The sequence below is a fragment of the Capricornis sumatraensis genome, chromosome 6, assembly GCF_032405125.1.
Source record: "Capricornis sumatraensis isolate serow.1 chromosome 6, serow.2, whole genome shotgun sequence".
Lineage (NCBI taxonomy): Eukaryota > Metazoa > Chordata > Mammalia > Artiodactyla > Bovidae > Capricornis > Capricornis sumatraensis.
In genome coordinates this window covers 47,139,439-47,164,969 of record NC_091074.1, presented here as the reverse complement: position 1 = coordinate 47,164,969, position 25,531 = coordinate 47,139,439, and the positions used below count along the sequence as shown (strand labels likewise).

The window sequence follows — 25,531 nt, the reverse complement described above, 5'->3', positions numbered from 1 at the left end:
CTGTTTAATTCCGCCTTCAGCACATACTCTTGTCCAGGAGAGTGCCTGCATCCTCCATCAAAGTGGCTTTGTTTGCGTGATTAATACTTTGTGTGCTTCTTATACAGCTTAGAGTTCATCAGATGAGCTCAACTAATCCTGCTTGCTCTGTCTGTTCCCCATCTAGACTACTAGGTTTTTTGTTTGTTTGTTTAAGCTTTCTACCTTATACTCATTAGTTTCCTGGTCAGAAGATTCTATGTTAATTATGTTTTCTACTTTAACAAAAATAACACAAATGCATACTTGTCAGAAGCAGGGTAATGTATCAGGCACTTTGTTAAGTCAACGAAGAGGATTGTAAAGGCTATTTAATTTATAAATGATTTGCTCTCATTCCTACAATGTGAATCAAATGTTCCAGGTATTTGGCACAGATCAGATCTCCTAGGATGATGGTTTTCACTATCTCACCAGATACAGACAGAAATAAATCTGAGGAGAAGACAGGGTTTTAGCAGAATGACTTTAAAGGGAAAAAGGTAGATTTAGGTTCTATGAGAGATGGAAAAATCCTAAGATGTTAAGAGTAGAGATTCTGTAGCTTTGCACTGGGTTTCCCACTGGTGTGACATGACTTTTGTGCCCAGAGTATGCAATCCTGACCTGAGTTTCTTCATCATTCATTAGCCACCTCTTTTCTTAGTTTTGCCATTTTCTTTTCTCAGTATTAGGAGTGGAACTCAAAGTTCAGGTAATAGGTAGATCTCCTAGGGAAAATAAAAGTTTTTTTTCTTACTTCATAGCATCTTCAAGACATAAAACTGTATAAATAAAGCTTCAGTGTAAGTTTTGAAAGCAAACCTTTTGCCATTTGTGGCATCTCATATACTTTTGGAGGATAGAAGAATACATTGTTTTCTCTTAGAGATATTCATCAGAGTGTGATCAAATAATAAGATTTAACCTTGGTTCCTGTGGTTAGAAACTCTTCGTGTTGGAATCCACTTTGGCAGTGAGATCTCACTTCCCACTTTACCCACTCAAATTTCATAAATACTATGAAATACCAAGGTTTGGGGGAAGTGGGGCATTTTGTGGTTTTTGTTTGTTTGTTTCTTCAGTGTCTTGGGTGCTAGCCCAGTTGTACTCCAGGAATATCCTTCTTCAAGTGACTATTCTTATTTTCTTCATTCAAAAAAAGAATTTCACTTATAGGCCCCTACAAAACTACTTTCAAATTTTACTTTGCCACCTGATCGTTACCTCAGATTACCATTATTCTGCACTAATTTCACCCATCATAATGAATTTTACTAGTTGGCCTGAATGGTACAGCATATCTGTTAAGATACAAGTTTAGCATTCTTCAAATATGTCTATCACTTAATTCTCTAAAGTAGGCATCCACACATAAGCAGTTCTGGGGTTAAGAACTTCCTAATGTACTAAAAGCTATTAATTTATTTAGATTTTAGGTTGACTAACTGGATAGTAAGTGAAGTCTAACAAAAATAGTTTTATGAATAAATTTTATCAAGGTTAATACAGATGTTTTCAGCAGGTTTTTTTGGGTTTTTTTTTTTTTTTTTTGCTTGACTTTGGTTTTGTGTTCACATTACACAAAGAAGCTTATTGGATTTGATTGCATTTACTTGGCTTTTTCATTTGGCTCTCCTTTTTAAAATATGTAATAATTTTTCTTTGAGTAAAAGGAAAATAAATAAATTGAAGGTTCAGTAGTTATTCCAGGAACAGAAGATTTTTCCTTTGTTCTGTTGTTCTGTTAATTTTCACCCTTCATTCACCATGTGTTCGTGAAACTATTTAATCAGCAGACTAAGAGAGAGGTCACAGTCTCAATAAAGCTAAACTTGACTTAATCTGCATTGATATCTCACAGAGGATTTTTTAAGTTTAAAATTCTCAGAGTAATAAAATGACACCATGTACGAAAATGAGACAGACAGCATGGAAAGATACATCTATTGCTGATGTTGCAGGTGAAGAGTTCGTATCTGTAATATATTAAAAGTCTTGTAGGTGAATAAATAGCCATGACTTAGACACACTTTTATGTGTACATGGCTGTTTAGAGACAGAATAAAAACTAATTAGTTGTTTCCCCTGAGCAGTGATGTAAGAGAAGAATTTCAGTTTGTACTTTGTGTGCTTTTATATTGTTTAAAATTTATAAGCGTACATTGCTTTTTTAATCAGAAAAATATAAAAATAAGAAAGAGTGCTATTTAAAAAAAAACAACAACTCTTGCTGAGGCTCTGATTTTATTAGATAAGATTTTAGAGATGGTTCATATCAGCAAAACCAGACTGTTTATCTACACAGTTCTTGGCTACCATTGTAGATGCTTCTCTAAATATCTTTTGTCATTCTGTTATTGATTGAGTGTTCAATAGTTAAACAAACAAAAACAGTATAGAGAAAAAAGAGGAAAGCCTGATGTCTAGAAACATATAGTGAAATGGATAAGACAGGCGATATGCAATATTGGCTGCCAATAATACTCAATTATTTGGGAGCACTTTAAACATTACAGGAAAATTAATCTCATATTATGATGCTAATGCTTTACATTTAAATATAGTAAACATTTCAAAAGTCTTACAAACTGATATGTTATTTCCTAGATTTCCAGCACCTATCTAGAGAGCAATTGGCCTATACGGGTGAGTTATTTGTTACTTTGTTGGTGTTAACTTTCAGTGGATGGCATGTGCTGAAAGAGGTATTCTGGGGATTGAGCTTTTCAGTGGGTGAATTGATAAAAGTTTCAATACTTGATTCCTTCTCCATTGTTGGTGTAAATCTATAATTTTGTTAAATATAATTTAAATATGATTTTTGAATTTAGCATTTTACATTTAATTCACCTAGCAAATGTTTATTAATAGTGTGCCGTCCTGACATAATCCTTAGCTCCTTATGTCTAAATAAAAAATTCAAGGAAGAGATCTTAATTTTTTTTAATTCAGTTTTCAGCTATTGATAAGCTTGGCCAGAATATTGCTGTTGTTGGCAAGTTTGGTTTTGCACATTACTCTTTACTCACCAAAAAATGGAAGCTTTTTGGAAACATTACCCAGGTTAGTCTTTTTGAAATTAAAAACCTATTTGTCAAAGTGTGGGAGAACTACAATATAATTATGTATAGAGTAAACCCCTGTTTACTTACTAAAAAGTAAAAACATTACAAAATGACTGAATTATGTCCAAGGGTCAGTTCTGATAAGGTACTTGGTATTTGATAATGGATTTTGTATTGAGATAGTTGTTCAGTCGCTAAGTTGTGTCCAAGTCTTTGCAACCCCTTGGACTGCAGCATGCCAGGCCCCCCATCCCTTACCATCACCTGGAGTTCACCCAAGTTCATGTCCGTTGAGATAGTTAGTTTTTAATTCTTGTTAATATCAGAAACTAATCCTGTAATTGAGAATGTACTCTTCCATTTCAGGTAGAGTTCATCAGATATTATTGGAATAAATCTCCACAAAATTTGAGATCATTTCCTGCTTGTCTGTGTACAATATAAACATCTGGGTAGCATACAAACATGCATTTGGATTTTGCAAGAATCAAATAGGAGGAATAGAAAAGGAAGTTGACATTTACTAGGTGCTTACTCTGTACCAGGCAGTTTTCATGTATCTCATGGATCTTAATAACAACCCAGTGAGGGCACTACTATTACCATTTTATATAGGATTCAGAGTCAGGCAGCTGATAAATGATAAAGCCAGAATGTAAACCAAGATGTATTGAATGTGGAATAACAATGCTACATGGTTCCCAGTTACTTTAAATGATGTACTTTCTGCCTTACAGAAATACATTCTTTTTTTCAAAAATAGGATCTGAATCATTATTAATAAAGGCCCTCGAGTAACACTTAATGTTGTGGGGTGGGAAGAATAGAGAGTAGAACAGAAATAATTAGAGCTTTCATTGTCTGATTAGGAATATTTTACAAATGTATTACTGTCAGGAATAAATGTAAAATTTTTTTTCTTTAAGGAGCAGAATATGATTGTGACAGGTGGCTTAGCCTGGTGGAATGATTTTATTGTCCTTGCATGTTATAACATAAGTGATCGTCAAGAAGAGGTATGTTTTTGTTCTCTCAGAAATAATAAATTTTTTATTTTAAAGATATTAAGCATTATTTAAGGACTTTGCAGGTGGCTCAGACAATAAATAATCTGCCTGCCAAAGATCCCTTGGAGAAGGAAATGACAACCCACTCCAATATTCTTGCCTGGAAATCACATGGACAGAGGCAGGCTACAGTCCGTGGGGTTACAAAGAGTTAGACACAACTGAGTGACTAACAGTTTTCATTTTCACAGCATTGTTTGATCTATATAAAAATAATCTACTGAAAATGAATGAGATATTTTCCTTTTAATAAAAAATCCCACATTTTTAGCTAATGGGATTTTCAAGTTACTGTTTTTTAAAAAAAAAAAAGAATAACCAGGACTTCTGTGATTACTTTTTCTAATGATTTTAGCCATTCTCTATAAAGTTTGTAACTAATAAAAAATAGTTAAAAGTTGAAAAGTTTATGTCTGTCCTTAGAGATATATTGATTGATTTATATATTTATTTTTTGAGAAACTACATCTCCTGATGTCATGTCTAAATATGCAGGTCTAAAAGGAGTATCTCATAATAGTACATCACAGTTTTGATCACTCATCTTTTAGTTATTTGTAGAATCTGCCTACTTTGTCAAAATAGAAACATCCACTTATTATTAATGCTCAAATTAGTCTTTAGCTCCTCTTGAAAAAAAGTAAATTAAAAAACAGTATGTCTAGTATTTAGTATTTAGTCATCCATGGTAGGTATCTTCTTTTTACAGTTGTCTTTATTTTTATTTTCTACAGCTCAGAGTGTATTTGCGAACCTCAAATCTGGACAATGCTTTTGCTCATGTCACCAAAACACAAGCAGAAACATTACTGCTTAGTGTCTTCCGGGACATGGTAATAGTTTTTAGAGCAGACTGTTCAATATGCCTTTATAGTATTGAAAGAAAATCTGATGGGTGAGTATATAAAATATATAGAGTCATTTTTTGCTCTTATTTATCATGCTTCCTCTGTAGTTTTATTTCTCAAAACAGTTATTCTAATTTTATATTTGGTTTCCTTTGTTTTAAGAGTTTCGTAAAGCAAGGAATTTTAATTAGTGATCTTTGTATGGTAGTTATTTTTTAGCTACCAAAAGAAATAAACTATAAAGCTTTACCAATTTTTTCAGCTAATCTTATTGGATTCATTTGAAAAAAAACACTAGTTTGGGATTGGGTAAAATTTTAAATATTAATTTTTTTACACATCTTGATAACAAGTTGTTATTAATTTTCCTAGTGTTCTAGAAACTTGGGGAAATTTATAATATTTCTGTAGTTTTAGGGGCTTAGGAAGCATGCCCTTAGCAGACTCTTGTACATTTTCACTGGCCTAGATGGCTGTAGTCTAGAAAAGGAAAAACTGACAGTCATCTTGCTCTTTGTGCGTGTTGCCTATATTCTTCTTGGCGTCTAGCTGACTTGCAGCATTTAGACCACACTTCTTGAGTTTTATTTTGTTCTCAGATGGCTTTTGTTTCTTTTTATAAAAAAGCTATGAAGTGCGTGTTTGCTGAAGTAGCTTAGTAATTGAGGATATCTTTTATAACAATAAAAACAGATCACCTTAGATAGAACCCATTTCCTTCCTCACCCAACTATTTCTCAGCTGACTAAGCTATTCCTGTAAGCTTCTTCCCAATTTCTTTTTTACTTTCTATATCTTACTCCCTTTTTTCCCTCCCCTCATCTCCATTTGTGTTCTTGAGTGCCACAGCCTTGTCAGTCTGCTGTTTAAAGGATACTTGGGGAGGTGGAAATGGTAGGTAGAAAGTATTTGGGGCCCCTATAAACATAAACTCTGATACTATTTGTAGTGGAAATGGGGGGGGGAACTCATTAGAATTGTTGAGGTGTAAAAAAACTTATTAGAATTGTTGTTTCTTTCTCTTTTACAGTCCAAATACTGCTGGTATTCAGGTTCTTCAGGAAGTATCCATGTCACGCTACATTCCTCACCCTTTCCTAGTGGTATCTGTCACTCTGACATCAGTGAGTACAGAGAATGGAATCACCTTGAAAATGCCACAGCAGGTACCATTCTGTTACCAGAGCTCTTTAGAGTTTTTGGGTCTTTGTGTTTTAATTTGATATTAGGAACTATTAATTTGTTCAGAAAATACATACTAAATATATAGAATTTGCCTTGTGTGAAGATGCTGGGTTACAGTGCCAACTAAACAAACATGGTTTTTGCTGATACTGGAAAGAAATAATTACATAGATAATTAATACAAATGTGATGTGTATACCAAAAAGTAATACAGGTTGCTATGTATACCAAAAAGTGATACTGTGTTAAAACATTATTCTGTGTATAAAAGTTATACTGTATAACAAAAGCCTAGAGTAGTCTAAGCAATCACAGATGGTTTCTCTATCATTTAAATTGAAACCTGAAGAATAATTGGTGGTTATCTAAGTAAAGAGGAATTTCAGTCAGAGGGAACAGTTCAAAGGCCTGTAGATAGGAGAGAACAGGACACATTCAGGGAAACAGAAGAAATTTCGCAGTGACTGGAACATAGAGTGTGATAGTCTTATTGATACTGTGGACTTTGTCTTAAAGTCTAAAGTGTTTTAAGCTAGATATTATTAGATCTAAGCTTTGTAATATTAGAGAAAACATTACAAAGGAAGAAAATGAACCAGAGTTGGACAAAACTGGATGAAGGGAGAGCAGCTAAGAGGCTATTGCAGTGATCTAGGTAAATGGTGTTTGTGGCCCAAACTTGGGTAGTGAAAAGAAGACAGAAAGAAGTAGAAGGAATATGACATATAGAGGACTCCATGATTAGTTAATTATGAGCAAAGAGAAGGGATACTCCCATAGCTTCTGGTTAAAGTAACTGTGCAGGTAGCGTTGCCACCATGACCGAGGTTGCATAACTTATGTTTCCAAACTTCATGTCAATGTGCAACCCATCTTCAAAGAAAAGTTCTGTGTGGAGTTACTTGTCATCCCTGTCTGTCTAGTCTTTTAAAACTTCCTATTAAGGCACTTCCACTGAGTGGCTTTAAAATACAGGTTCCATTTTCTCTACAAACTCATATTTCATGTAACCAGATAGTCCTAGTTAATAAAAAAGGAATGTTTTACAGAACTCTAGCTAAAAGATATGGAAGGAATTTGAGAATTAAGAATCAGTTTTGCAGCCTTTGAAAAAATGAGTGGATTCAGTGACCACCAGTTGAAATCAATGAAAGGTTGATGGGAACTTCACAATGAAGGTATGGAGTTGTCATGCCAAAGCCTCATTAGTCAGTCTTAGCATCACTAAAAGTAGGAGAACCATGCATGCTTCCTGGGGTGATGCAGCCTGAGGTTCACATGAAGAATTACTGCCAAAAGCATTGAGCCTGAACTGAATCAAGCTTCTCGAGTCATTTTCTATTCATCAAAAATACAAGGATAGAGGTTCAGTTTAATAACATTCTGTAGGAAAACTGCAGGTCATTAATGTGGAGGAAAAAAGAAAAGACTCTTTTAAATAAGATTTTAGAGCTATAACAAAAAAATGCAATTCATAAGGTCATTTGTATCTTCATTCAAATAGGCTACAAAAAGACACTGTTAAAACAGTTAGCGATATTGACTGAGAGATGACACTGAGAAATAGTTCTAAATTTTATTAAGTTTAGATGTGATGTTGGCATTGTAATTATATAATCAAATGTCCCTATATTTGAGAGATGCCTACTAAATGTATAGGAGTAAAATGGCATGATATCTTCCTTTAAAATACTTTGGCAAAATAAGTATTAATAAAAAGAGAAAAGGGTTAGGTGAAACAAACCTCAGTATTTGTGAATGTGAATAATGAGCATAAGATTGGGGGGTGTACATTTTATGTACTTTTCATCATGTTTGAAGTCATATTAAAGAAAAAGACTTCTTGAATATTCTAGATAGAGTAGGTAGTCAGAAGATGAATAACACTGGGTGCCCCATTTTAATTAAGAGGCCCCTTTACAAAGAGGAGATACTTAACTTTGTAAAGAGCAGAATAAGAAGTTGAAAGATAAGAGGAAATAGATTACATCTTGCACAGAGAGAAGGCCAAGGTTTAAAAAACAAAGCAAGTCTTGATTTAACAACAAAAAACCAGCAATGATAACTGTTCAACAGTAAGGTGGCCTCCCTGAGGAGACAGGTGAGCCCCTTGTCTCTGATGCTGCAATGAGAATTACCTACCAGGGATTTTAGATGGTTTGTTGGGTTCCTTCAGATTTAGGACCTTGAGGATACATGTGGTCCCAGCTTTTGTGTTACATTCAGTTTCTGAAAAGTTCATCAAAGCTGCTTGAGAGGGCTGTAATGGTCACCTGTTCTTATGTACTGTGATATTATCAATAAAAAATGTTGACTGCGTGGATAGAGCTGAAGGGAAAAATGGAGAATTTTGTGCTTTTATTTTTTCCTGTGCTGGCAGTTCATTGCTGAGCAGACTTCTCTCTAGCTGTGGCAAGCGGGGGCTGCTCTAATCGCGGTGCACAGGCTTCTCCGCGTGATGGCTTCTCCTGTTGCGGAGCACTGGCTCTAGGGTGTGTGGGCTTCAGTAAGTGCAGCTCCAAGGTTGAGAGCACAGGCTCGGTTGCTCTGGGGCGTGTGGAGTCTTCCCAGACCAGAGATCGAACCCATGTCTCTTGCATTGGCAGGCAGAGTCTTTACCACTGAGTCACTAGGGAAGCCCTGTTTTGTTGGGTTTTTTTAAATGAAATAATAGTAAATTCACCACTGTATTTTATATCTGAAAACTTAAAAGTGGTCATTATGAACATTAACGTATTTAGTAAACTGCAGTGGATGTTCTTCAGGTCTTTGGAAGTGTTTGAGGAGTTTGTGGGGGTGTGTGTGTTATTCACTCGGTCATGTCCGACTCTTCATGACACCATGGACTGTAGCCCATCAGGCTCCTCTGCCCATGGAATTCTCCAGGCAAGAGTGCTGGAGTGGATTGCTATTCCCTTCTCTAGGTAATCTTCCCAACCCAGGGATCGAACCTGGGTCTCCTACATTGCAGGCAGATTCTTACCATCTGGGCTACCAGGGAAACCCGTTTGTCCCTCCAATCATACTGTTTGATTCTTGGGATTGCATGTTCGGTTTCCTCTCCTCTCTAGTTCTTATAATTCTCACACAACTTTTCAATTCCATTTTTCCTTCTCCTAACTCAAGTTATTTACTGTTTCTCATGTGTTATGGACAGATGTTCATTTTTAGTTTATGTGCTAAATTGGGAACGGAAGACTCCTTTCCAAGTAAAATTCTTGAGCTTTGTGACAGTTGCTTACAGATTTTTGTGGGGTAATTTTTCAAATTCCTGCATTTTAAATTAATATGCTTATTACCTACCTGGATGATATAAAGCAAAAATGAGTGACAAAGTCTCTTAAGTATTCAGCATCCTTTTGCCATTTCTTTACACACAATCTCTTGTGTCTTAGAGCAGTACAAATGAGCATTTCATGTATCTGATTATTTTTTGCAAGTAGAATACATAGGGTGATGGTTGTTTTCCTGACTGAACCCTAAATGATATTGGAGCTTAAATTCAGCCAGCCAGCAGGAGTCAAAGCTAGGACACAATCCATGCCATCTTAATCATCGTCCTTTCCTTCCTAAAACTCTCTCCTTCTCTGATTCGTGGCATCATGCTTTGTTTCTCTTCTTGCCTTCAAAAGCTTAGCCAGTGGTCCATTGATCTGTTGCTGCCACATGCTTTGCTTCAGAAAATTCATCTGTTACCTTCAGTTTACCAGCCTTACCATTATGGTTCAATGATTCTGGTGTTCATCTCCAGTTTAGTCATCTCTCACAACATTTTTATCTGGAAGTCTTAAGATTCTTTCTAATTTAATGGGCAGTAAAAGGAAACTCTTCAGATTCCCCTTTCCTAAGTTACTATCTCCTTCTAACTTCTGTCCATGAAGACCACAACTTCTCTAGCACCTCACCTAGATTCAGCAGCCTGAAATCATCTTTGACTCAGCTTTGTTTATCCTTCAAGTCTAGAATATAAGTAAGCTTTTGGTTTGTTTTAATCAAAATGTTCTTCCTCTTTACAAGTGAAAATGACTTGATAGCTGAAAATATACTTTAAAGCAGTGCTCCTCAAACTTAAAGATGGGAATCCTAGGTTTTCTACTTTGGGGTTTGATTGAAATTTTCCTTAATAAAACACACTATTTACTTCATTCCTGAAGTTACTACCCATGATATCTTCCTCCCCTCAGTCATCCATCCTGAATAACTCAGAATTTTTAATAACTCTTTTATTCAAGGACCATAAGTAGTGGCTTATTTCCTGATATATTTTTACTTGACTTTCCAAGCCCTCCTTAAAGGTCTGTTACCATCAGTATTTTTCCTTGTAATATCCCTAATCTAGCGAGATTGTTCTCACTTTCACAGTAGAACTATTTTATCTTCTTGTGTCATTTATATTTCATTCTTCAACTAAAGTACCAAACGTTTTTCTCCCACCCATGTATGTCATCCTCACCCTTCAAGTCCCACTTCATCCTTAAGCCTTCTCTAGCTATGCCCACCAGGTCACTGAAGCAAGGTCTCACTTTTATGAACTTCTGGAAGTCTCTTAGTTTTTTCAGGATAATTCAACTCTGCCATCACCTTTTCATTAATTAATTATTAATTGCATTGTGTTAAGTTTGTACTACTGGAGCCAGACAGCTCCTTGACTCCAACAGAGTCTAACAGAATGACTGACCGTAATACACACTCAGGATTGTTTGTTTAACCTGTAAGCATTATGCCTTGGTGGGGGAAATGCTGAAAGTATACTTGTTAATTCATATGAATCCAACTCACTGTCCTTTCAGGCTCGCGATGCAGAGAGCATTATGCTGAATCTGGCAGGACAGCTCATCATGATGCAAAGGGACAGGTCCGGCCCTCAGATCCGAGACAAGGACAGCAGCCCTAACCAAAGGAGGCTTGTGAGTTAGATGAGAGCCACTTAGAATGTGAAGGATGTCAGGTCCGGCCCTCAGATCCGAGACAGGGACAGCAGCCCTAACCAAAGGAGGCTTGTGAGTTAGATGAGAGCTGCTTAGAATGTGAAGGACGTCTGGGAGAAGGATGAGGGGATAAAAGAGTTTAAGAGCAGAGTACTGTCTTATGGTTTGGAAACTGAGAAAGTATATAAAATTAGTTGTAAGCCTTTGGTGCAAGACTGTGGAAAGTGGAGGATAAGATCCTACAATGATAATAAAATGTTCTGTATGCCAGACGTTACTGCTTAGGTGTTACTGTTTGGAATAATTCTAATGGAAAAACAGGATAAATCGGTGAAGTTCCTTGGGGGAGGGGCGTTGTTTTTAGATTTAAGTACACTTACTTTGAAAGGCAGGGCAGTATTATTAACTTTAAACAGATTCCTCTAATTTTCCCCAGAATTTATACTATTATTTTGAAAGACTTGAGAAACTAGTACCTAGGAAAAGTTCATCTACAAATTTAATGGGAAAAGAACTGATTTCAGTCTCTTTTTCTCCAGTTGCCATTCTGTCCTCCTGTTGTACTAGCCCAGTCTGTTGAAAATGTCTGGACCACATGTCGTGCAAATAAACAGAAGCGTCACCTGTTGGAGGCCCTCTGGCTGAGCTGTGGAGGTGCCGGGATGAAAGTCTGGCTCCCTCTTTTCCCCAGGGATCACCGCAAGCCCCATTCCTTCTTGTCCCAACGGATCATGCTGCCTTTCCACATAAATATCTACCCCCTGGCTGTTCTGTTTGAAGATGCATTAGTCCTTGGTGCTGTCAACGACACTCTGCTCTACGATTCTCTGTATTCTCGGAACAGTGCTAGGGAGCAGCTGGAGGTGCTCTTCCCTTTCTGTGTCGTGGAGAGAACCTCTCAGATCTACCTCCATCACATTTTGCGTCAGCTGCTGGTGAGGAACCTCGGGGAGCAAGCTCTGCTCTTAGCCCAGTCCTGTGCCGCGCTGCCTTACTTTCCCCACGTACTGGAGCTCATGCTCCATGAAGTGCTGGAAGAAGAAGCTACCTCACGGGAGCCCATTCCCGACCCTCTGCTTCCCACGGTGGCGAAATTTATCACCGAGTTCCCCCTTTTCCTGCAGACAGTTGTTCACTGTGCCAGGAAGACTGAGTATGCCCTGTGGAACTACCTTTTTGCAGCTGTTGGAAACCCCAAGGACTTGTTTGAGGAATGTTTGATGGCTCAGGATTTAGATACTGCTGCGTCTTACCTTATTATCTTACAGGTAACAATTTTCTTCTTGTAAATGTATAAGAATTAGCATAAACCTAGAGGAAAAAGAAAGCAAATGTCCTTGGTTGGCACTGTGATCGTGCTTAAAGAACTAGTACAGGGACTTCCCTGGTGGTCCAGTGGTTAAGACTCCATGCTCCCAATGCAGGGGGCCTGGGTTCAATCCCTGGTCTCAGGGATCTAGATCCTGCAGGCTGCAGTTAAAGAGTCCACATGCTGCCACTGAGACTCGGTGCAGCCAAATAAGTAAATACTACAAAGAAAAAAAGAACTATTAGAGTCAAGTTTTCTGTTCAGTTTTTATCTTTACTTTTGAAGAACTCAATCTTACTATATGATGGCAGAAAATTACTGTTAAAAAGTAGCATTGCAGGGTTGGGGTTTTTTTTAATCCTGTTTGCCCATAAATAGGCCTAAAACAAATTAATGAGTTTACAGTATTATTTTGAATAATATTAAAGGAATGTCTTGTATGTATATATATACATATATACATTGTGCCTAGTCACTCAGTCATGTTGGACTCTGTGACCCTGTGGACTATAGCCCAAGCTCCTCTGTCCATGGGAATTCTCCAGGCAGGAATACTGGAGTGGGTTGCCATGCCCTCCTCCAGGGGATCTTCCCAACTCTGGGATCGAACCCAGGTCTCCCACATTGCAGGCAGATTCTTTATTGTCTGAGCCACCAGAGAAGCACGTGTATGTATATACATATAATGTGTTATAATACATATAATAATACGTACATATTACATATGATTATCAAAATATATAATAAACATACTAGTAAATAATTATTCTGAATATTAGTGGGTTTATCTGAGCCCTCCACAGTAATCTCTCTCCTGGTGGCATGGAATTGGCTGAGAAGTAAATGTTCTTCCAAATTACCGCAGAGTTGTTTTTATTGTTTGAAGAAGCTAACCGTAAACCTGGTTTGAGATTATGCCTGAAGCAGTTTTCCTGTCAGCATTTGCTTCATGGCAGCTGACTGAAGTCAGAGGAGATATTCTGGCAGAAGGTGGGTGGCCCTGAGATTCTGGCTATTCTTAAAAGGCCTCACAGTTGTAAAAACAGAAACAAGATAAATGCAGTTTTTTGTTTGTTTGTTTAATTTAGGTCACTGCTTAGATTTCAGTGATCTCCCAAGCAATGGAATTAGAAACTTTATCAGGATTCCTAAGTTGTGACTGACGTGATAATTATAGTTTAACTTGCCTGTTAGGCGCCTCTCCATGAAGGCCAGGGCAAGCAGCAAGATTAAATCTGTGAAAGAACCACTGTGGATGCCCATTGTGTAGCAGTAGTACATACTGTTGCCCAAAGCAGTTTTTTATTAAGTCACATCCTCAGAAAGCTCTGTCACAGGACATAGACCAGAGCTTTTTTGGAGTCAGAAAGACAAATTTATACTCTTGTTTTTCTGCTGATCTTCAACAAGTTGTTTATTTCTTTCTTTGTTTAGAACATATATTTTTATTTCTCTCTCATCCAACAGTCCTATTTTTGGGAACCAGACTTCTTTCATTTTGGATTTCTAACACTCTTGAGGGCAAGGGATTCTCAATGTGTGGTCTACAGAATTCTGGGGGTTTCTGAGACATATTCAGGAAGACTACAGAATCAGACTAATTTTCATATTAATACTGAGATACTATTTACCATTTTTTCCTGTGCTTATATTTGTACATGGGCATTACACTCTGCATTGCCATGCAATTACAATTTTTAAAAAGTTTTAAATGCATAATTTCAACAAGTTGTTTAACTCAGTTTTCTCATGTGTAAAATGAGAATGATATACTTCTTTTGAGAGTCACTAGGAGAAATGAAAGAATGTATAAAGTTTAAGATATCTGGCAGTAATGGGAGTGCAAGAAATCATAAATTATATTACACCAGGGGAGTATCTGCCTCACTTCTTCTTACATGGTACTTTTCAATGCTTCTTTTGATTTTACTAGTAAATTATTCCCTACAATGCGATATCTGCATTACTTGTCTGGGTTTAGGGAAGCATGGAGATAAAGAATTACTCATATCTTCTCAAATCATTTGTAGTATAAAAGGAATTCTTGGTTGTTTTTCTAGAACATGGAAGTCCCAGCAGTAAGTAGGCAACATGCCACCCTTCTTTTCAACACAGCCCTGGAACAAGGCAAGTGGGACCTGTGTCGACACATGATTCGATTTCTGAAAGCCATTGGCTCTGGAGAATCTGAGACTCCCCCATCCACACCTACAGCTCAGGTTAGTTGAAGAATTGCACAGCTCTGCTAGGCCACACACCCACGTGGCATCTTCCTCTAACCATACTGCACTTTGTGTGTAATCATAGGAACCTAGTTCAAGTGGTGGTGGATTTGAGTTCTTCAGGAATCGAAGCATCAGTTTATCCCAGTCAGCTGACAGTGTTCCTGCTAGTAAATTCAGCTTACAGAAAACACTAAGTATGCCATCCGGTCCTTCTGGAAAAAGGTAAAAGAATGAAGAACTGTTCCTGCTTTTAGGGAATTCTATAACACATTGCATTTCAGAGTATTTGTAAAATTGGATCTTAGGAAAAAACCGTTTGATCTGATTGCAGTTCCTTTTTACATTCCCTAAAGGCTTGCCTTTTTTCTTTCTCCTAAATTCACTTCTTTATTCTTTGTAGTATTTTTGCCCTTTGTGCTAGAATAGGTCTTGATGTGCCCATTCTAAATGCAACTAACATTAAATTACCTCTGATAACAGAGGACCAGAATAAAAAGGAAGATAGATCTGCAAATAATTCAAAAGCCTTCTGACAGTCAGCAGTTTTCCCATTCTTTCCCAGTGTACCTTTTGACATTTTAGTCGTGTACTGGACTCTCTTGGGACTCTTTTGAGTGGAGAAGTCATTAAACAGTTCATGCCAAAAAAGTATATCCTGGAGTCTGAAACGTGTATTATATGTAGATGGGTTACTATGCCCTGAGGGGTTACTATGCCCTGAGGGGTAGCTCTGAACTCATGCTGAACATTGTAAAATAGATTTGCCTGTTTTGTGAGGTCCTTGTTTTCCTTCCTGTGTTGTTATGTGGTCTTGGCTCTTGGTTTCTTTCTCTCCCCTAATCCTTTCTTTTCTATTCTGTGTGTACTCTTACTACAGCGCCTGACACAGAATGAGAGCTTACTGAACATTTTTATTGTGATGTTTTACAGCTTTTTCTTACAGAGCCATTAATACACCTGCATTCCCAACACACGCACACTCAGACACACACACACCATAAACAAGTTGAATGCAACCGTGAAAGACTATAAAACAATTGACAGGCAAACAGTAGCTACTCAGCTATACCCTGAATGTGAGTGGTGTTTAATATATACTAAGTGCTCACTGCTCGCCAGGCACAATTCAAACATTTCCGTGTATAGGTCTTTCAGTAACAGCTCCGTATGGGTAAATATACTGTTATTATCCATATTATACAGGTGAAAAACAGAGGCCCAGAAAAATAAACTCTCTTTATATTCACAAAACTGTGGGGCAGAGCCAAGTTCAGAATGCAGGTAGTCCTGCTCCAGGACTGCTCTCTGAAGGCACACCATCACCCCAGTACCAAACCAGTTGCAACTCACCAGTTCATAGGAATAAGGGGTAACAGATGATATTTAGTCATTCATTTCTTTAAATGTGTTTTTTTCTTATGTGTCTGTATAACTCACATTAAGAGACTACATTTCACTCTGCTTCTCTTTAGTCTCCTTGGTCTGATCTCCTTTCCTTTTTTCACTGGTCTTTTCAAATACAGCGTTTGTTTGCTTCCTTTCTTTACTTGATCCAGTCACTATCCTCTTCCTGATTTGGCTTTGTAGGTCTCCTTTTTGTTTTCTATTCTGTACTTTTACAGACATGTTTAAGAGGCTACTTACTGTGTTCCAGCTACTGTTCAACAGGTGTGCTATCTCATGGAGAAGCTCTGATACTTGATCTTCCTCTTCTCTCGAATCTCCTTCCTCCTTGTCAGCATTTTCAGTGCTACTTCATAAGACGTATGTGAAGCTTGTTCTGTAGCTTTCTTGTGTTCCCACTTACAGATGGAGCAAAGACAGTGACTGTGCTGAGAACATGTATATTGATATGATGCTCTGGAGACACGCTCGGCGTCTCTTAGAAGAAGTTCGGCTAAAGGATCTCGGCTGCTTTGCAGCCCAGCTGGGCTTTGAACTCATTAGTTGGCTGTGCAAGGAGCGTACCCGTGCTGCCCGAGTAGACAACTTTGTGTTGGCCCTGAAGAGGCTCCACAAAGATTTCCTTTGGCCACTTCCCATCATCCCAGCTTCTTCTGTCAGTTCTCCTTTCAAAAATGGAAAATACCGACCAGGTAATATAGGCTTTGTGTTACTTATACAAGAATTGTATTTGCTCCAAATGTTTAGACATTTTTCCGTTAGTTGATATTCAAGAAGTCTTTTCATTCCAAGCGTAGATAGAAGCTGACTTTTTGTAGATCAGTTGGAACATCCACCATTTGACTAAGGATATAAATAAAAGTAGATCATGTGTCTCTTGGCCTTTTGACTTTGAAGTTTAATTTATAAATCCAGCCGATTGTTTTCTCAGATTATCAGCAAGTTGAGCATTGACTGAGTATAGAAGATACCACACTTTTTTTTTTTTTTTTTTTGGTAGGAAGTTTCCTGCAATGCAGGAGACCCTGGTTCAATTGCTGGGTCAGGAAAATCTCCTGGAGAAGGGAACAGCTACTCACTCCAGTACTGTGGCTTGGAGAATTCCATGAACTGTATAGTACCTGGGGTCGCAAAGAGTTGGACACAACTGAGCGACTTTCACTTTGGCATTGGTTAGCCACAGATCTCAAAATAAGCTAAATTGTGACTTACCTGACAGGATTCATTCCAGAGAAATGGTAAAAATACGTCTTTGAGAGCTTGGGCCATCTTCTAAATTAGGAGAGGGCAAAGTGAACTGTATCTTGGTAAAAAAAATTTTTTTTAGGTTTTTTTAGTTCAGGTTGTAATCATTATTACTTACGAAAATTCAAACAAAACCCTTTTTATTATGGCATTTGGAAGTTTCATGTCATCTTAAAACCAAGGAAAATCATTTAAGGATGACTGAGGTTTTGCCTAGTTTCTGGTAAGTTAAATAATGATAGAAGATGACTTCTGGGTGGCATTATCTGGTCAGTGCATTCTGTTCCAGTCCAACCTCCCTGGTTCATGGGTGGGTGATGCAGTGTAGCGACATTAATTGGCTTTGAACTTTTCGTATTTGGAGTTGGTGGGGGAAGAGAAGCTGAAAGAACTGAACTGGAAATGGCAGTGTGTGCACCTTTAATTCCTTTTTTTGTGTTTCCTACCTTGCAGTGGGAGAGCAGCTGTTAAAGTCACAGTCAACTGACCCATTTTTAAACCTCGAGATAGATGCTGGCGTCTCTAATATCCAACGAAGTCAGAGCTGGCTCGGAAACATTGGTCCTGCTCATCAAGAAATAGACACAGCCTCATCTCATGGGCCACAGATGCAAGATGCCTTCCTGTCACCTTTATCTAATAAAGGTAGATATCATTTTAAATCCTAGCTCCTCATTAGTTTCTTTGGAGGAAAGTTTATATGCCATATGTAGCATTTCAGAGAGAGCTTTACTCATTTCAAGATGTGTCTTTGAGAATTAGCATTAGTATCTGCTGGACAGGTGAATAGTTACTAGCACAAGGCCAAAATCACTTTGATTATACTTTGCCATGTTTATTTTACATAAATGAAACAGGTAAAACCTCACTACAGCTAAACACTAATAAATGAACCTTTGTAATCAATTTTGATGATACAGAAACACTAACTTTGAACCTCAAGTAAACAAAACTTTATCCATGTGTAAAGAATTCCATTCTTCTCATAGGTGGACCTGTATTATAAAAAATTGTTACCAGTTATCTTCTGTTTCAGCTGTAAAAAATTATGGGAAAATTTTTTTATCTTCTAAATTCCTGCATGATACCCTGAATTTTGCATCTCAGCCTTCAAAGCCTAAGATTACTGTCTGACCCTTTACCAAAAAAATGTGTGTCTTCTGCAATTATACTAATGGGTGAATTACAAATTGAAGAAGCTTTAAAGTGATTCATGTTGTTTAGGTTTATATAAGAGCTGAAGCAGCAGTTGGTCTGATTCTGCAGCTTCAATGGCCAGATCCACCTGATGCTTGATTTTCAGTGTATGCTCACTGTTGCCTGAGCTGCTCCTATATAGGGAGGCATATAGAAGCCATGGCTTCTTTTATTGTAGTAGAATACATGTAAAATCTACTGCTTTAAGGATTTTTATGTGTACAGTTCATTTATATTCTTGGGCAATCAACCTGCAAAACACTTTTTTACGTTACAAAAGCAAAACTTTATACCCATTAAAGAAAACTCTCCATCTCTCCCTCCTCCAACTCCAGGCAACTACATTCTATTTTCTGTCCCTGTGTAATTGTCTTTTTGTGTCTGGCTTATTTCACTTAGATAATGTTCTCAAAATTCATCCTTGTTGTAGCGTGCATGGGAATCTCCTTCCTCTTTCGGGTTTGTCAATATTCTGTTGTGTGTTCAAAGCACATTTTGTTTATCCATTCATCAGTGGCCACTTGCATTGCTTCCACCTTTTGGTTATTGTGAATTATGCTGCAAAGAACGGGGCGGGTACTGTGAATATGGGAAGTCTCTTTGAGACCATTTTCAATTCTTCTGGGTATTGTCAGCTCATGTGATAATTCTGTTTTCAGCTTTTTCCTCATAGCAGCAGCCCCACTTTACTTCTTATCAACACTGGCAGGGATTCCAGTTTTGCCACAGCCTCGCCAACACTTCTTTGATGATTTTGTTAATAGTAGCATCCTAATGGATCTAAGGTGGCATCATTGCTTTTCTTTAGAAAACCTTTTAGAGAGATTATTTCAAACATATTTTAAAAGGAGAAATAATACTATAATGGGCACCTTCCCTCCAACCCCCACTTCAGTTATTACCAGTTCATGAATAAATTTGTTGATAAAACACTTTCTCCTTCTTGTATTATTGAACTAAATCTAAGATATGATATGTTTTATTTGTGAATGTTTCAGTATATATTTCTAAAAGGACTTTTTTTTAAAATAATGGCACATCTCTCTAAAAATTTAACAGTAATTCCTTAATACCATCAAATATCCAGTAAGTATTCAAATTCCAGCTGTTTTACAATGTCATATTTTTGCGGTTTAAAAGAAAGTGAGAGTCACTCCGTTGTGTCTGACTCTTTGCAATCCCTTGGACTATACAGTCCATGGAATTCTCCAGGCCAGAATACTGGAGTGGGTAGCCATTCCCTTCTCCAGAGGATCTTTCCACCCCAGGGATTGACCCCAGGTCTCCCACATTGCGGGTGAATTCTTTACCAGCTGAGCCACGAGGGAAGCCCAAGAATACTTTGAATCAAGATCCAAGTAAGATTCATACGCAGTGATTATGTTTCTTAAATTCCATTTTTAGTGCTTTTTCCCCTTCCCCATCTCTTTTTTTCTTCTTGCAATTTATTCATTGAAGAGACTTGCTTCTGTGAATTTTCTCATGACTGGATCTCAGTTGATTGCATCTGCATGGTTTAAACAGTTTCGGTACTTCTTGTAGACTGGTGATTGAATCTAAAGACTTGATTGGGAATCTTCTGGTGGTCCAGTGGTTAGGATTCTGTATTCTCACTGCCTCAAGGACCTGGAAACTAAAACCCCACAAGCTGTGTGGCACCTCCCTCTCCCCAAAAAGGACTTGAACAAATTGTAGCTAGGTTTGTTGTTGTTTCCAGAGGTGGGCAAGACTGCTTAATAGGTAGTAGTGTATTTTTCTTTTATATGGCACATAATGCCTGGTTACCTCTCTGATGATTTTTTTTTTTTAAACATCTACTATTTAGTGTAACATGGGAATTTTAGTAGTGAATTTAATGTTTTCGTCTCAAAATCCTAAAGAGGAACCAACATCTGAGAGACAGCCAATATTTTTAATTGAAGGAAGACATACATTAAGCTAGTTTGTGACTTTTGACAATTCTTCATCAGGTGATGAATGCAGTATTGGTTCAGCCACAGACTTGACTGAAAGTAGCTCCATGGTGGATGGAGACTGGACAATGGTGGATGAAAATTTCTCCACACTCAGTCTAACCCAGTCAGAGCTGGAGCATATCTCCATGGAGTTGGCGAGTAAAGGGCCTCACAAATCCCAGGTCCAGCTTCGGTAAGTTTCTCAGCATTTTGGAAGCATAGAATGCCTCCTCAGGGTGTTTGGGCAAATTGGGTATATAGGCTGCCTTCCCAATAACAACTGCCCTTCTCTTCATCCATAGATCCTTCCTAGCATCAGTCACTGTGTTTCTGCTTCTGTATGTAGGTATTTGCTGCACATCTTCATGGAGGCAGGATGTCTGGACTGGTGCATTGTTATAGGCCTGATTCTTAGAGAATCCTCAATCATCAACCAGATTTTGGTTATTATACAGTCTTCAGAGGTAGATGGAGAGATGTTACAGAACATAAAGACGGGGCTGCATGCTGTGGACCGATGGGCCTCCACAGATTGGTAAGTGATTAGGCTCGTTCCCTTGACTGTCCTCTGGTGACTTCTCTTTCACATTAAGGCTTATTTTTGGTTCATTTATTTGGAGATTTGTAGGTGGCTTGAAATAAAAACTCCTTCTGTATATTCATTTTTAAGATTATTTTCTTTAGTTACCATTTTAGACCCAGTTATTTTAAATGAGTCATATTCATTGTTGTCAGTGAATGTGTGTCACTGAGGACCAATACAGTCCAAATGACCTTAGAACTAGGGTGGAACTTGAGATTTCTAGTTCTGTGGAATTGAAGATGATACCCTGAAAACAAGTAAAAATTTAAAGTCTGTGTGAGTTGAACATTCCATAGCAGTTACTGACAAGCCCAAAATAAGAATAGTGAATGAAAGTAGAAGAGCCTGGGATCTACCCCCTTTGTCGCCAGTCACCTGTGGATTTGGGGTTTCCCTCACTTGGCTCTAGTCTTCCTTAATTGGCAAATTCGTTTAGGTTAAATGTTCTCTGAAGGTCCTGTTTTTCAAGTCTGAAAATCCTATTAATGGTGTTTACGATTATAGAATACGCTTTTTAATTGCTATACCGGATAAAGAGTATCCATCTTTGCTGTTTGTGCTCACACTTACATTATGTGTAGCCCCCTCCAGGGGGGCCTTGGCATCTAAAAGCCTTTCCCTTCCTACTACCTCTGTGCCTCCTCCTGTACCCTATAATCTATCACTGACCCTACTGTATCAATGCTTAGTAAGAATCTGTCCATAACATGCTATGGAGCCTTTTGAATGTGGCTGATAAGAGCCAATTTCCTTTTTCTTCTGCTTAGTCCTGGATATAAGCCATTTTTAAACATCATTAAGCCACACCTGCAGAAGCTTAGTGAGATCACAGAAGAGCAGGTCCAGCCTGAAGCCTTCCAGCCGATGACTGTGGGTAAGACTCCTGAACAGACCAGCCCCCGGGCAGAGGAGAACAGGGGCTCCTCGGGCCATGGGGTCATCCCCCAGGGCGAGGTCGCAGGTGGCAGTCTGGTCAGCCGGAAAGAGGAGGCCACGGCGCGAGCAGAGGAGGAGGAAGCTTTTCAAGATGGGACTTACGACTGTTCTGTGTCGTAACAACAGTGAGTACCATCTCCATGGGCAGTATTAACTAGCATCAGCGTGCAACTGAGGGCACTGTGACCTAGTTGGAAAATTTAACCAGGGGGAGAACACAGCTCAGAGACTCTGGTAAGGTATTATTAAATTTTAACTTTTTCTTCTATGAAATCTTGAGTCCATAAAAAATGTGATATCAAAAAAAAAAAGATCATCTTTCATAAAAGTTTTTTTTTAAGCTGCAGTGGAAAGTTGTACAGAATATTGTACAGATGTACATGCAAACATTTTGGTTTTCTTAAAGACTGGTAGCTCTTAAACTACAGGGATCGTATTGCCCCAGATGAGCTTACTTTTTCACTACTTAAAGCTTCCTTTGTTTTCTGGTTCAGCGTGTGTTCTGGACTGCTTTTTAAAAATAAATGCTAAGGTGCTTGCTGTAGCTCATCAAGTGCTTGAGCTACCTGTATGCCCCCTAGATCAAGAGCACTGGACTCCCTAGTTGGGCCTCTGAATAGATGCCTGCCCTGGTATAACAGGCACCTGTAACATGCTCCTCTTCTGGCCTGTTAATCCTGGTCCTCAATCGATGGAAGCTGTTTACCTGTGTCAGTGTGCCTGCTTTTTGTCTAGCTTGGTTCCTGCTAGGTGAGTGTAGGCAGAGGCCTGAGGAGTTCTTATCAATTATGCTATTAGATACCACTAAACTATTTTGTATCAAAGAATCGTATCTTTTTGTGAATAATTTTGTGTAAATATACTCAAAGGCACTGTTCCTATTTTTAGGGCTTGTACTATAATTTGTAAGGTTTTATGCTGGATTCTGCATGGCTATAGATACTCTTAGAACAAAGACAGGGCTTGCTTTTCTTTCCAGATACAAGCACTCTTCATAAAGGAAGACAGATTTATTGGCTTGGTCATAAGGTAACAGAAATGGTCACACTGATCATGAAATGAAACAGGTTTTGTGCAAATTAATGTAGTTTCTTATTTATTGCTTTTGTAAATTGAATAAAAATGAACTCTATGTAAATAGACTGCTGAATCCTGTATTATCACGGCTACTAAAAATTAGTATGTAAAGAATGCATTCATCATAACTTCTTAAATATTTTATGTATTTCTGGATATGACTTAAATTTTAGTTTTCATACATTATGAAAACACAATTGCAGACTCAGTTGCTTCAGACTAAACACATATCCACTGTATGTTTATCAATTACCCTATAACAGTATTAATTTAGATAGCTTGTTTGTACTGTGCAATTTGAACAAAGGAATGCAATGTTATTTTTTACAAAAACAAACTTATTTTTATAGTAACAATGTATTTGATGTGGACCAAATTCATACCACTATGTAAAACAGCCTCTCCTCTCATAGTGCAATTACAGTTTAGAAATAAAACTTGGTCCTCTATCCTTGCTTTTTAAAATTAATGGCTAGATTTACTTGTCCTAGCCAGGTTTCCTTTGAAAGGAAACTCAAATTTGAAAAATGCTTTGTTCAAAAGTCATCAATGGTTTTAAATTACTGATTTTGATAATTTACTGTCACTTACTTTTCACATTACAAGTGCAATACTTTCACATACTAAAACTCCTGAATTGGTGGAATATGTGATTACTGGTACCTGGCCCTTCTGGTGCTATGTTTATTTAAGCCTTTGTTTTAAACCACCTTTCCCTGAATCTTAAGATAGAAAATGTTTCCCATGTGAGTCCATGCAGCCCAGCAAGAAACTGAAGCAGTTCTTCTCCTGTCCTAGTCCATTATGAGAAGAACTAGCATTACTTTTGTGTTTGGTGTATTTAATCAATAGAAATGATTCACCATGGTAAACAGCCATGTTTACAGATATCCTAATGTGCTGCTGGGTTCATCTTTCACTCTTAAAAGCAGGGCACCATTAAGTTAACCATATTCCTATGGTTAATGCCACGACCGAAACTTTTCTTGTATAAAATACTTGTTTTGCAACCAACAGATATAGGTGGCCCCAAGGCAAAAAGATTGGCAGCTTTACAGAAAAACTTTTCTTTGGTAGTTTGTTGTATACTTTAATTTTTTGAATCCTATTTTAATTTTGCCTTGTTTGGATCACGTATTTGACTGTTTAAGCCATATTTAACCAATGAATTTAAATATTCAGTATAACTATTTGAAGTTTAAATTATTTGCTGATACCAAAACAAGTTATTTGGGGGTAGAGTTAACCTTTGCTTGTAATTAAAAGTTGCTGCTACTTCTGTAATGTGTTTTTTTTTTTTAACTTGGTAAAGGGCAATAAAACCATTACATGAACTTTTTGTTTACTCATCAAGTTAACAGCAAAAAATGTATGTATTAAAAGTCATATTTCATTATATAATTCCACCTTTTAGAATTTTCCTTATAACTAAAAATTTATATTTAAAATGTATATGGGTATACTATTTTATGGATATATTTCTTTACTCTTCAGTTGAGGGACATTTGGGAGGGATTCAACTCAGACACTGATATGCAGGCTTCTGTGTGGACGTAAGTTTTCAGTTCTCTTTAGGAGTGGAAACGTTGGGTTATGATAACTGGTTAATTTGCAGGGGCGGCAGGGGCCGGGGGGTGGGGCATGCTTAACTGTATTACAAAATGCCTGTACCATTTTAAAAGAAAAAAAAAACATTTCCACTAGTAGTGGATGAGGGTTCAAGTTTCTGTTGGTCAACATTTGTTTTTGGTTATAGCCATCTGAGTTATGTATGAAGTCATATCTTATGGTTTAGATTTACATTTCCCTGATGGCTAACATCTTTTCATATATGATTATCAGCCATTCACATCTCTTTGGAGAAAACTGTATTCACATTCTTTGCCCACTTCACAGATGGCTCATTTATCTTATTGTTGATTTGCAAGAGTTCTTTCTATATTCTAGACAGTTTTGCAAACATTTTTTCATTCTAAGGGCTTTTCACTTTCATGATACTGTCTTTTGAGACAAAGTTTTTCATTTTGGTGAAGTCCCCAACTTTTTCTTTGGTTCCTTGAGCTTCTGGGTGTCATATCCAAGAAACCATTTCCAAATCCTAGGTTATGAAGATTTATGCTTATGTTTTTTTCTGTTTTATATTTTAGCACCTACATTTAGGTCTTTGATCCATTTTGAGTTAGTTTTTGTATATGGTATGAAGAGGTCTAACTGTTCTTTTGTATGTGACTACTCAGTTGTTATAATTTACTGAAAAGTTCACCGTTTACTGAAAAGATTTTTTTCCTATTGAATTGTTGAAAATCAACTGACTACAAACGAATGGGTTTATTTGTGGAACTGTCAGTTGTATTACATTGATTTCTGGGTCTTTCCTTGATGCCAGTATGACATTGTTTTGATTACTGTTGCTACCTAGAAAAAGGAAGTTTTGAACTTGAGAGCTGTTGAGTTTTTCAGGACCGCTTTGGCTCTTCTGTGCCCCT

The 25,531-nt window shown here is 37.5% G+C and overlaps 1 protein-coding gene across 2 annotated transcripts in view; it reads left to right on the top strand.

Moving 5' to 3' along the window:
• RIC1 (RIC1 homolog, RAB6A GEF complex partner 1) overlaps positions 1 to 24,194 on the top strand; it is a 142,995-nt gene extending 118,801 nt beyond the window's left edge. Inside the window, exons 13-26 of one of the 2 annotated variants that reach the window (XM_068974029.1) lie at positions 2,629 to 2,667; positions 2,974 to 3,084; positions 4,013 to 4,102; positions 4,888 to 5,048; positions 6,032 to 6,167; positions 10,977 to 11,093; positions 11,654 to 12,382; positions 14,484 to 14,642; positions 14,731 to 14,870; positions 16,458 to 16,744; positions 17,751 to 17,942; positions 20,465 to 20,642; positions 20,796 to 20,984; positions 21,800 to 24,194. In XM_068974029.1, the coding sequence (XP_068830130.1) occupies positions 2,629 to 2,667; positions 2,974 to 3,084; positions 4,013 to 4,102; positions 4,888 to 5,048; positions 6,032 to 6,167; positions 10,977 to 11,093; positions 11,654 to 12,382; positions 14,484 to 14,642; positions 14,731 to 14,870; positions 16,458 to 16,744; positions 17,751 to 17,942; positions 20,465 to 20,642; positions 20,796 to 20,984; positions 21,800 to 22,088 (2,817 nt within the window). In that variant the 3' untranslated portion in view covers positions 22,089 to 24,194. The remainder of the gene's footprint in view (positions 1 to 2,628; positions 2,668 to 2,973; positions 3,085 to 4,012; positions 4,103 to 4,887; positions 5,049 to 6,031; positions 6,168 to 10,976; positions 11,094 to 11,653; positions 12,383 to 14,483; positions 14,643 to 14,730; positions 14,871 to 16,457; positions 16,745 to 17,750; positions 17,943 to 20,464; positions 20,643 to 20,795; positions 20,985 to 21,799) is intronic. The other variant, XM_068974030.1, reaches the window with a different exon arrangement.
• Positions 24,195 to 25,531: the final 1,337 nt, after the last annotated feature.